General features: G+C 45.2%; 1 protein-coding gene across 9 annotated transcripts in view; it reads left to right on the top strand.

Annotated features, from left to right (window-relative positions):
- The window catches only part of LOC145361396 (electrogenic sodium bicarbonate cotransporter 4-like), a 100,758-nt gene that overhangs the window by 58,038 nt on the left and 30,202 nt on the right, over nucleotides 1-12,518 (top strand). For all 9 annotated transcript variants that reach the window (XM_080217106.1, XM_080217112.1, XM_080217113.1 and 6 more), the window contains 4 exons: nucleotides 179-304; nucleotides 4,419-4,593; nucleotides 8,588-8,721; nucleotides 11,240-11,511. In XM_080217106.1, the coding sequence (XP_080073232.1) occupies nucleotides 179-304; nucleotides 4,419-4,593; nucleotides 8,588-8,721; nucleotides 11,240-11,511 (707 nt within the window). The remainder of the gene's footprint in view (nucleotides 1-178; nucleotides 305-4,418; nucleotides 4,594-8,587; nucleotides 8,722-11,239; nucleotides 11,512-12,518) is intronic.

Genomic DNA, 12,518 nt, shown 5'->3' with positions numbered 1-12,518 from the left:
TGGCAACTAGGGGATTTTCACAATAACTTCATTGTTAATGTACGCCTATTTGTGACTCTAATAAATAAGCTTAAAACTTAAATTTAAACCTTTGAACAGAGATCAGAGACAATAGAGGACTAACTATCTCTCCCTCTCTCTCTCTCTCAATCTTCTCACATCCATATTTTTACAACAGGAAGTCTGTTTACTCTCTGAGTGAGGCAGGACAGATGAATGGCTCAGCAGGAGGTGGAGGAGGAAGTGATGACGAAGATATGCCAGCACCACATGAACTTGGGGAAGAGTTAATGTGGACAGGAAGGTACATGTCCCATTTGGAGAAGTTGCACTGTAATAACCATTGGAGACAATGTGTTGCATTAATGAAGGGCTCAAGGGGACCCATCACTGTGGGCATGAGAATCCCTTAGGACGAAGTGAAATGTTAGTCAGAATGAGCAGGTGTCAAAGAACAAAAACAGCCCGGGAAACAGGCCCTTCGGCCTATCATTACCGAATGCATTAAAAAATCCACCATTAGAAAAATTATAGGAAAACACATTAGGGAGTAAGGAGGTGAATTCCCACCTGCTCTTGTAGCCACAGTATTGATATGGTTAGTCCAGTGTAATTCCCCATGTAATGTTCTGGCAATGACAGGTGTTGTGGGTTTTAACAGAAAGAAAGGTACATGGTTTGCACACATGGATTCAAGCTAACACACAATAGGTTTTATTGAAAGAGATGTTCTCTGCACTACTGAATATAAAACTGAAAGTAAAACAGAAGCCTCTGCAAATACCCTAATCATGATTCCATCAAATCATGGAATCAGCTCTTAAAGCAACTCGCAAACCTTTTAAATATATAGCATCTCAGGATGTTGATAGTGGGGAATTCAGCAATGGTAATGACAAGGGGCAATGGTTAGATTCTTTCTTGTTGGAGATGGTCATTCCGTGGCACTTGCGTGGCTTAAATGTTACTTGCCATATGTCATCCCAAGCCTGAATATTGTCCAGGTCTTGCTGCATTAAGATATGGCCTGCTTCTGAGATTTATAAAAATCTTGTGATAAAGGATGATCAGGACAAATTTCCAGGAAATATCTGCTTTCTGCACTGTGATAGAGTGAGATCAATATGTGCGATGAATAGCATGGTTTCTCTCTTGCTGAGAGACCTACATAATGAACTGTGTGATGGATTGTTTCGGACATGGACTGAATCAATATCTGAGGAGTTGCGAATGGTGCTGAGCATTATACAATCATTGGAGAACGCTTCTGACCTAATGGCGGAGAGAAGGTCATTGATGAAGCAGCTGAAGATGGTTGGGCCTCGGACACTACCCTGAGGAAGTACTGCAGTGAGTCCTGGAGCTGAGATGATTCACCTCCAACAGCCACAACTATCTTCCTTCAGGTATGACTCCAACCAGCGGAGAGTTTGCCCCATTGACTCCAGTTCCACTAGGACTCCTTGACCCTACCCTCGGTCAAATGCTGCCTTGATGTCAAAGGCAGCCACACTCGCCTCACTTCGAACATTAGACTCTTATGGCCACGTTCGAACCAAGTCTGTAATGAGGTCAGGAGCTGAGTTAACCTGGCAGAACCCAAACTGGGTGTCACGGAGCAGGTTATTGTGAAGCAAGTGCTGTAATTTTCTTTTAGGAGTTTTAGTTCAGTTGGGCAGCGTGGTCGGTGCAGGCTTGGAGGGCCTAGAGGCCTGTTCCTGTGCCATAATTTTCTTTGTTCTTTGCTCTTTGTTCAAGTGCCATTTGATAGCATCATTCACTAAACCTTCTAACACTCCACTGATGATCGAGTATCGGCTGATGGGGCAGCTATTGGCCAGTTTGGATTTGCCAGCTCGATACTAGTGTTGTAACTGGACTGGGACAGATTAACTAGGGGCTGCGGCAGGTTCTGGAGCACAAGTCTTCAGTAGTATTGTTGGAATGTTGTCAGGGCATTGCCTTTCAGATCCAGTGCCTTCAGTCGTTTCTTGACATCACGTGGAACACATCGAATGGGCTGAAGACTGGCATCTCTGAAGTTGGGGACCTCCAGAGGAGGCCGCAGATTGTTACAAATCCTTCAGTCTTATCTTTCACACTGATGTGAAAGGATGGGAATATTTGTGGAGCCTCGTCTTTCAGCAAGTTTTTAACTGTCCACCATTAATGCCTGATGTGGCAGCACGGCAGAGCTTCAAACTGATCTGTTGGTTGTGTGATCATTTAGCTATGTCCATCACTTGCTGTTTGGCATGCAGTTAATCCCGCATTGTACCTTCACCAGGTTGATATCTCATTCCAAGGTTTGCTATTGTTGGTCTTGGCATTCCTCTTGCGCTCTCCATTGAATCAGAGGTGATCCCCTGGCTTGGTGGGAATGGTAGAGTGGAGGATATGCTAAGCCATCAGGTTACAGATGATGATTGAGTACAATTCTGTTACAGCTGATGGCCCACACTGCCTCACTTTGATTGATTTGATTTATTATTGTCAGATGTATTAGCACACAGTGAAAAGTATTGTTCCTTGTGTGCTGTACAGGCAGAGCATACTGTACATAGAGAAGGAAAGGGGAGAGTGCTTACAGTCATAGATAGGGTGTAGAGAAAGATCAACTTAACACAAAGTAGGTCCATTCAAAAGTCTGATGGCAGCAGGGAAGAAGCTGTTCTTGAATCAGTCGGTGTGTGACCTCAGACTTTTTTTTATCTTTTTCCCGACAGAAGAAGGTGGAAGAGAGAATGTCCGAGGTGCTTGGGGTCCTTATTTATGCTGGCTGCTTTTCCGAGGCAGCGGGAAGTATAGACAGAGTCAATGGATGGGAGGCTGGTTTGAGTGATGGATTGGGCTACGTTCATGACCTTTTGTAGTTCCTTGTGGTCTTGGGCAGAGCAGGAACCCAGACCAAGCTGTGATACAACCAGAAAGAATGCTTTCTATGGTGCATCTGTAAAAGTTGGTGAGAGTCGTAGTGGACATGCCAAATTTCCTTATGGATGCCCAGCCTTGAGTCCAGTCAACAAACCCAATGTAGCTACCTATGCTCGGCAACATTGCACCACCAGGAGTCCATCGTGGAGCTAGCACAGCACGATTGCTAGAAAGAGTGCACAAAATTCCAGACCTGCCTCTGGTAGAAGATATACCCAACCACCCAACAAATGCTTCATCTCAGGACGGCTAATCTGGACCAACCTGCCCAAGCCAGGGAGTTCTGCTGTGGACCTGGGGTGGGACCCAGTGGCAGAACCCCGACAACACTGTCCAGCATCAGCAACTTGTCGATGATCCCACGTTGGATAGTTTTGGGATTAGGCGTTAGTAAGGAAGACTTTGTCGGGGTTAGAGGGCTGGGTTTTCCATTGTCATTTCCAGTGAGCTGTCCAGTTCCATTCCTTGTCCAATTTTTCCCTTGGTTTGATACAACCGAGTGACTTGCTTGGCCATTTCAGAGGGCAGTTGAGAGTCAACCACATTACTGGGGCTCTGGAGTCACATGTAGGCCAGACCGGGTAAGGATGCCAGATTTCCTTCCCTAAAGGACATTAGTGAACCAGATGGATTTTTTATAACAATCAACAATAGTTTCACAGTCACTAGTAGACTTTTAATGGTATTCAAATTCCACTATCTGTCATTACCCTGTGTCTCTGGATTAGCAGTGATAATACAACCATCTCCCTTTGGTTTGAACCAAGACAGCCTTATGCATCAAGATAATGGTACAAAGTCCTCTTTATTATATCCTGGAGTAACATGAGATCTGTTTCGTAAGTAATCTCACAACACCAGGTTAAAGTCCAACAGGTTTATTAGGTGGGACGAGCTTTCGTGAGACGACTTACTATGTCTACCCCAGTCCAACACTGGCAACTCCACATCGAGATCTGTTTAGACATAAACATAGAATAGACATAGAAGATAGGAGCAGAAGGAAGCCATGTGTCCCTTCCAGCCTGCTCCATCATTCATCATGATCATGGATGATTGTCCAACTCAATAGCCTAATCCTGTTTTTTCTCCCCATAACCTTTGATCCCATTCGCCCCAAGTGCTATATCCAGCCGCCTCTTCAATACATTCAATGTTTTGGCATCAACTACTTCCTGTGGGAATGAATTCCACAGGCTCACCGAGTGAAGAAATGTCTCCTCATCTCCGTCCTAAACGGTCTACCCCGAATCCTCAGACTGTGTTTAATATATAAAATCCACACATAGCAGAGGGGTTTGTAATCATCTATTTAAAACCTGAGCAGGGAGAGATTGTAGGGATGGTGGGGTGGGGTTTGTCAACAAAGATGACAGAGTAAAGAGTTGGATGTCCCCATTTATACTGCAGATACTTTGGTTTGTAGACTAAGATACCTCCAGTTTTATTCTGAATGAACATGAAGTGTTTCTGACCGACTGCAGGTTTTGCGGAGGGTTGATATTGGATATCAAAAGGAAGCTCCCCTGGATGCTGAGTGATTTCTATGAGGCATTCCACATTCAGTCTGTCTCCACCATCCTCTTCATCTACCTGGGCTGCATCACCAATGCCATCACCTTTGGAGGACTGCTGGGGGATGCGACAGATAATTATCAGGTGATAACTACACCATGCTGTCACTTCTAACCCAGTGTCCTGACTTACCCAAACACACATTCACTAATCAAGTGAAGCGAGGCCCAAAAGACGGTTCAGTCACAGAACGAGAGTGTGGATGATTTTCCCTGAAACTAGGTTTTTCATTAAATTTATCTGATTCCTTGTAATTGAGGTGAAAACATTGGGCGGGATTTTACGGCCTTGCTCATCTCAAAACCGTTAAACCCCGCCCAAGGTCACAGACTCACAGAATCCAACAGAGCAGAAGGAGGCCATTCGGCCCATCGACCATAATCCACCTAGGCCCCTATTCCCGTCACCCCACACATTAATCCTGCTAATTGGCTGATGCACAAGGGTCAATTTAGCACGGCCAATCAATCTAACGGACCTTCCCATCGCCCACTCTGATTCCTGTGGGGGGACAGTAAAATTCCGGCCATTGTTTTTTTTTCTTGGTTTATCATTAAATGAAGACCATCGCTCACTAAAAGAGAAGACATTTAAGTTTATTTATTAGTGTCACAAGTAGGCTTACATTAACACAGCAATGAAGTTACTGTGAAATTCCCCAGTCACCACACTCCGGCACCTGCTCAGGTACTCTGAGGGAGAATTTAGCACGGCCAATCCACCTAACCGACACGTCTTTCAGACTGTGGAAGGAAACAGGAGTAACTAGGGGAAAGCCACGCAGACTCCGCACAGACAGGGACCTAAGCCAGGAACTGTACCCGGATCTCTGGGCTGTGAGGCAGCAGTGCTAACCACTGTGTCACCATACCACCCATCCCACTGACCCACTGTGCCACCTTGCCACAATCAGTATTTGCTTCCACTCAATGAGGGCATCGCCTCGGGGAAGCATATCACATACTTTGGTGACACATCATAGTGACACAGTGGTTAGCGCTGCTGCCTCACTGCGCTAGGGACCGGTGTTCAATTCCTGGCTTGGGTCATTGTCTGTGCAGAGTCTGCTCCCTGTGTCTGCGTGGGTTTCCTCCGGGTGCTCCGGTTTCCTCCCACAGTCCAAAAGACATGCTGGTTAGATGCTAAATTCTCCCTCAGTGTAACCCGTACAGAGTGTGGCGACTAGGGGAATTTTCACAGTAACTTCATTGTGGTGTTAATGTAAGACTACATGTGACACCTAATAAATAAACTTTCTTTCTTTTCCATTGCTCAGCAGCGTCTGTGCATGACTATTTTTGGATCATTCCTGATTGTCTGCTTGTCAGGGACATTGCTCTGAAATCTAGTTGACAATTTGGATCCGCCTTACTGCCGCCTGCTACTTTGCAAATATTATGGAGGCTCGAGTGGCCAAGGTCTATCATTTTTAATGCACTCTGAGCACATGCCAGCAAATGCCACGGTAACCAGCTGGTGCTGCGTTCATCTGTTCCCTGACACACGAGCTACAGGAGATTGAAATGCAGAAGAAGGAAAGCTTTCATTTGCTTTCCACTTTAACTCACTGACTTGGAGACTTTAAAAGGTTATGTGGAATGGTCCCTATAACATTCAGAACACCCATATGCAAATATGTGCGCTATGAGTAGCTTACATCAATGCCAGCAGTTTTTAACTGGGTGGTGTAGCTGGAGTCACGACTATATTCATTCAGGATCTCAGGACATCAGTGCATAAGCTACATTCAGTCATGGACTGTGCCTCCAAAACATTCCAAAGACTTACCATCAAGTAGAATTTGATCATTTTAATGCACGGGAGTCCCCAGACTGACAAACAGACTATGCAGCAGCAAGGAAATAAAAACAGAAAACACTGGAAAAAATTCTGCAGCATCTATGCAGAGAGAAACAAGAGCGAATGTTTCGAGTCCATATGACTCACCTCAGGCACAAAGAAGCTCCAGCTTCTCGTGGCACAATGGTTAGCACTGCTGCCTCACAGCGCCAGGGATCTGGGTTCAATACCCGACTGGGGTCACTGTCTGTGCAGAGTTTGCATGTTCTCTCCATGCCTTTGTGGGTTTGCTCCCATAGTCTGGAAGACGTGCTGGTTCGGTGCATTGACCCAAACAGGTGCCAGAGTGTGGTGGCTAGTGGAATTTCACAGTAACTTCATTGCAGTGTTAATGTAAGCCTTACTTGTGACAAATAAATAAACTTGAATTTTAGAAATGTGCTGGTTAGGTGCATTGGCCATGCTAAATTCTCCCTCAGTGTAACCCGAACAGGCACCGGAGTGTGGCGACCAGGGGATTTTCACAGTAACTTCATTGTAGTGTTAATGTGAGCCGACTTGTGACACTAATAAATAAACTTTAAAGATTAACTTTAAACCCTGAGGAAGAGTCGCGCGTATTTGAAATGTTAACTGTGTCTCTCCACATAGATAGTACTAGATCTGTGGGTTTTTCCAGCATTTCCTGCTTGTATTTGCGATTTCCAGCATCAGCAGAATCTTTTTGCATTTATCTATGTGCAGTGACAGAGTGCGTCCCACATTGAAAAAGAAATGGCTATCAGAGATAAGGAGTCTTCTCAACGGTAAGAGGGATTAGCAAGAGATGCTGGCCTTGCCACTAATGCTTCCATCCCATGAGTGAGTGCAGTGATCTGGAATGCCATGCCTGAAAGGATGGTGGGAACAGATTCAATAGCGAGTGTCAGAAGGAAATTAGATCTAAGCTTGAAAATGAGACCTATTCATGGTTAGGGGAAAAGAACAGTCACAGTGGATAGCTCTTCCCAAGGAGTCTCCACCCACTGTGCTCTTCCTGTGTTATCAGATTCTATGGTGCATCAGAACAAAGTGGAAATAGTCAGGTATTTCAGTAGTGCTTAACATTACTTGATCTGAAGTTACAATCCAAAAAGCAAATAGAACAGCCAGGTATTTAGCCAAAACAGCGCAGTCCAAGTTGGTTGAGATGATGCTTACATTGTGTAGTTCTTTGCTACGACCCACCCTTGAGGTATCACAGAGGGGACCTCATGAGACTGGTTCTGGTTGTCAACAGAATTGGGTTATTATTGCCCTCTCCAAAGGAACCAACTGCAAGCAATACAGGGTGACAAGCAATTCATAGAATCTACAGTGCGGACAGAGGCCATTTGGCCCATCGAGTCTGCACTGACAACAATCCCAGCCAGGCCCCATCCTCACGCATTTACCCTAGCTAGTCCCCCGACACTAAGTGGCAATTTAGCACGGTCAATCCACCTAAACCACACATCTTTGGACTGGGAGAGGAAACTAGAGAACCTGGAGAAAACCCACACAGACACGGGGAGAATGTACAAACTCCACATAGCCAGTGACCCAGGCCGGGAATTGAACCTGGGTCCCTGGCGCAGTGAGGTGGCAGTGCTAACCACTGTGCTGCCCCAGTGAATAAGTAATGTTGACAGGGTTAAATAAAGCATTACTTCAGAAGGAATCATGCCAGTTGGACACGGGCAACAAGCTCACATTAATGAAAAGCACATTTCAGACAGTATCAGGGAGTAGATCATCAGGCAAAGGGTGGGAATTTTATGCCAGCAGGATTTTCCCATCCTGCTGCAATGAACAGAGAACTGACTGTGTGCCGAATTCTCCAACCTCTCTGCAGCGGAAGAGTGGCATAAACAGCCAGTAAAATCACGCTCGAAGAGTTAGTACCAAGTGAAATAAAGTTCCGGGTCAGGGAGGTGTTGATAGTAAAAGCTGGGATTATTGGGAATATAAATGTGGGGATGGCTGGAGGCTGGATCTGGAAGGGTGATTAGCACGAGCCAAATGGTTTCCTCAACTAAATCTATCAGGTGACCTTGTGGATGAATGTATCCTTCCCGTTTACTTCGTACAACATGCACAGCAGCATAACCAGACGTCACGCTACGTGATGAAGTGTGCTGAGCCAGATTAGTTTCAGCATTGGCAACCAGTTGATAATCCTCCGTTACATTGAATTCAGTTGCAGCCGAATAATGACTCCTACTTCGGTCTAACAGGCTGTTCTGTCTTTCACAAACAGGGTGTGATTGAAAGTTTTCTGGGCACAGCCTTCACGGGCACTGTGTTCTGTTTATTTGGTGGACAACCTCTCACCATCCTCAGCAGCACAGGCCCCATCCTCATCTTTGAAAAGCTCCTGTTTGACTTCAGCAAGTGAGTATTTTGGTCACTGAAACATGAGTGTCCACCGTGAAGGGGGAAGTCTGTCATTGGAATGTTGTCATTGCCAAGGGGAGGCGCTGGGATGTGAAGTCAGGACCTTATTTTAATAAAGCAGCAATTCTGAGGCATCATTTCGTTGAACGTTCTGAGTTGGTAATCGGGCTGATTTACTTGAGGAGCTGTTCTTCTTAAAATGGTATTTCAACGTAATGGTTTTTATTTTCAACTGTTCTATCAACTGACCTTCAGAGAGAAAAAAATGTAGATCTTACTATTTACAATGTTACTTTGCAACTCTAAGAGCATTGTTCTTGCTACAGAGGAACGACACAATCGGCTGAGTTTTGCTGCAAATATAATGGCCTGGCTAACACCTCCTATTGTTAATTACTGGACAGCGAGCATCCGTACACAGTTAAATGCCAAAATCCAGAGGTTACGGTGGGCCATGTCGTACTACCATCTCAACATCTCACACATTGTCCGAATGTATTGAATGGGGCACAGTGCCTGTATTTATATCATAAATAGGGACAATGCTCACATTGAAACAGATGTTGAATTTGTCCCTCTTTGACCAAGTTTGCTACCTTTCAATAGCGTGGCAATGCTAACGCCAGGCTAGTGCCAATATTTTACGACCTTTTGCTTGTGTGAGGCTCGAAAAATCCCACCCAAGGCTGTTCTGCGAGGCGCGCCTGCCCCAATTCAGGAGTGGGTATGGCGATAAAATTCCAGCAAACCTCTCAGAAGATTGACTTCTCCAATTGTTTGCGTAATGAAGTTTTTTTTCTCACTTATTTCTCCTTTTGAGCCCCTCTTTATGTGGCTTTGTCTACCTGATACGATATTGAATTTATGATTCTAATTGACAATTCTTTGCTTAGATTCTGCACCGCTTATTAACCACTCTTCCATCTGATTGGTTAAAGAAGCACCCATTGCCTTTCCCAGGTGCCCAGTGGAGGCTTTTTGACCGGTTGGCAGATTGATTTAGACCAACTTCATCGAATCATAGAATCCCTACAGTGCAGAAGGAGGCCATTCGACCCATTGAGTCTGTACCAAGCACAATGCTACCCAGGCCCTTTTCCCGTAACCCCATGCACTTACCCTGCTAATCCCTCTGACAGTAGGGTCAATTTAGCATGGCCGATCAACCTAACCTGCACATCTTTAGACTGTGGGAGGACTCGGAGGAAACCCTCACAGACACAATGTGCAAACTCCTCACAAAGAATGACCTGAGGCTGGAATTGAACCTGGGACTCTGGCACTGTGAAGCAGCTGTACATGCCCACCCCACACAACTGGATTGCAATCTCAATCACACGTTGGTTAACCTAAAGGACTTGTTGCTGGCTGGGAGGTGTTTGTCCATGACTTTGCATTTGCCATGGTTTCATTTAAAACACCCAAAATTTTGGACTGTGGCTTAGAACAGACATTTGAATGCCATTTGCTTTTCCAAAAACATTTAGTGGTAAGATGTGGGCAATGCAGAATAGCTCATAGTTATTGCCCATTCCTGGCTGCCCTGAACTTGCGTGCAAGGCAACTTGAGAGGCAACTGAGCATCACATCGTGTTTACATGCGGGCAAGTGACAGGTTAGGCCGAATTTAGAGTATTGTGTGCAGTTTTGGTTACCTAATTACAGGAAGAATATTAATAAGGTTGAAAGAATGCAGCAAATGTTTACAAGGATGTTGCTGAGACTTGAGAAACTGAGTTACAGTGAAAGGTTGAATAAGTTAGGACTTGATTCCCTGGAGCGTAGAAGAATGAGGGAGGATTTGATAGAGATGTATAAAATTACAATGGGTAAAGATAGAGTGAATGCAAGCAGGCTTTTTCCACTGAGGCTAGGGGAGAAAAAAAATTAGAGGACATGGGTTAAGGGTGAAGGGGAAAAGTTTAAAGGGAATATTGGGAGGGGGGCTTCTTCACACAGAGAGTGGTGGGAGGATGGAATGAGCTGCCAGATGAAGTGGTGAATGCGGGCTCACTCTTAACATTTAAGAAAAAGCTGGACAGGTACATGGATGAGAGGGGTGTGGAGGGTGGAGGGATATGGTCCAGGCGCAGGTCAGCGGGACTAGGCAGAAAAATGGTTCAGTACAGCCAAGAAGGGCCAAAAGGCCTGTTTCTGTGCTGTAAAGTTCAATGGTTCTATGGTTGGGTCTATCGATTCCCTTCCTGGAAGGAGATTTGGGGAACTTGCTGGACTTTTTGACAATCTAGCAACCTCAAGGTCAGTTGCTTCCCGGAAGGAGATTTGGGAAACTTGCTGGACTTTTTGACAATCTAGCAAACTCATGGTCAGTTGCTTCCAGTGCCAACACCAGCGGAAATGGAATTTCAATTTCCATCAATGTTACTACAAATAATTTATTTTTAACTCATTCACCAGACAACAACATGTCTGTCACAATGACACTCGACGTGGAGTGCTTATGGCCTACTTAGCCTAGTAACATTCACTCTAAAGGGACGTTTCTCTCTTGCAGAGGTAACGATCTGGACTACCTTGAATTCCGTCTCTGGATTGGTCTCCATTCTGCCCTTCAGTGCCTTCTCCTTGTTGCCACGGATGCCAGCTTCATCATTAAGTACATCACCCGTTTTACAGAGGAAGGCTTCTCCATGCTCATCAGCCTCATCTTCATCTATGACGCCATCAAAAAAATAATCGGGGCCTTTAAATACTACCCCATCAATTCTGGCTACAAACCAGACTACGTGACCACGTACAAATGTGAGTGCACGGCTCCAGATTCAGGTGAGTCCGCCGTTAACTCGGTCAAGAAGGAAGACAATTGAGTAGCACTGCCTTAACATCAAAACGATTTACATCCCCCTCCAGAATTTCATACTTCATTTCTACTCCTTGCTCATTTCTGTTCGAGACTAACTTGAAGTAGATCATTTTTCAAACACTTGACCAAAATTTTCCAGCCCTTCCAGCTGAAGGGATCTTCTGGCCGATGATGAATTTTGTTTTAGGAGTTTTTATCTATTCGCATCATAAGTAGGCTTACATTAACACTGCAATGAAGTTACTGTGAAAATCCCTGAGTCACCACACTCTAGTGCCAGTTCGGGTACACTGAGGAAGAATTTAGCATGGCCAGTGCACCCTAACCAGCACATCTTTCACTCTATGCGGGGGGAAGCTGGAGCATCTGGAGGAAACCCACGCAAACATGGGGAGAATGTGCAGATTCTGGACAGACAGTGACTTAAGCCAGGAATTGAACTCCGGTGCTAACCACTGAGCCACATGCTGCCCGACCATCCTCCTGCAGCAATCCTGGAAGTGGAGTGTATGGGAACACAAAACCCGTAGACGTCTGGTCATGCTGTTGGCCAATAAATGGGCCACGGGGGACGAGGCCAATGGGAAACCCCACCTGAATTTATTTCCATTAAGGCTAGAGGATCCCAACATTTACCTCAATTATTGTGCACCCGTAAATAGGAAGCACCCACCTACTCAGTTCCCAGAGAGTGGGCAGGATGTTTAATTGGGCCTAAAGTGTTTTCCCACTTCTACCCCTGCGTACAACAGATCTTTGAAAGGTGCTGATGCAGACACTGCATCACTGTCCAGCTGGTATCCTGAAAGTACTGCATCAGCAAGAGATTTTGTTAACACCAAGGTATGTCCACAGACAGAGGTGAAAGTTGTGACCCTCACACAACTGTTCACACACCTGAGTTGACATTGAACCCAAGAATTGGGACGTCTTGTTGAAGTTGTACGAGACATTAATAAGGCCACACTTT

This window comes from Carcharhinus amblyrhynchos, chromosome 34 (genome assembly GCF_965287045.1).
Source record: "Carcharhinus amblyrhynchos chromosome 34, sCarAmb.v2.hapA, whole genome shotgun sequence".
In the NCBI taxonomy this organism is placed as follows: Eukaryota; Metazoa; Chordata; class Chondrichthyes; order Carcharhiniformes; family Carcharhinidae; genus Carcharhinus; species Carcharhinus amblyrhynchos.
This window is presented reverse-complemented; position numbering and strand designations above follow the sequence as displayed.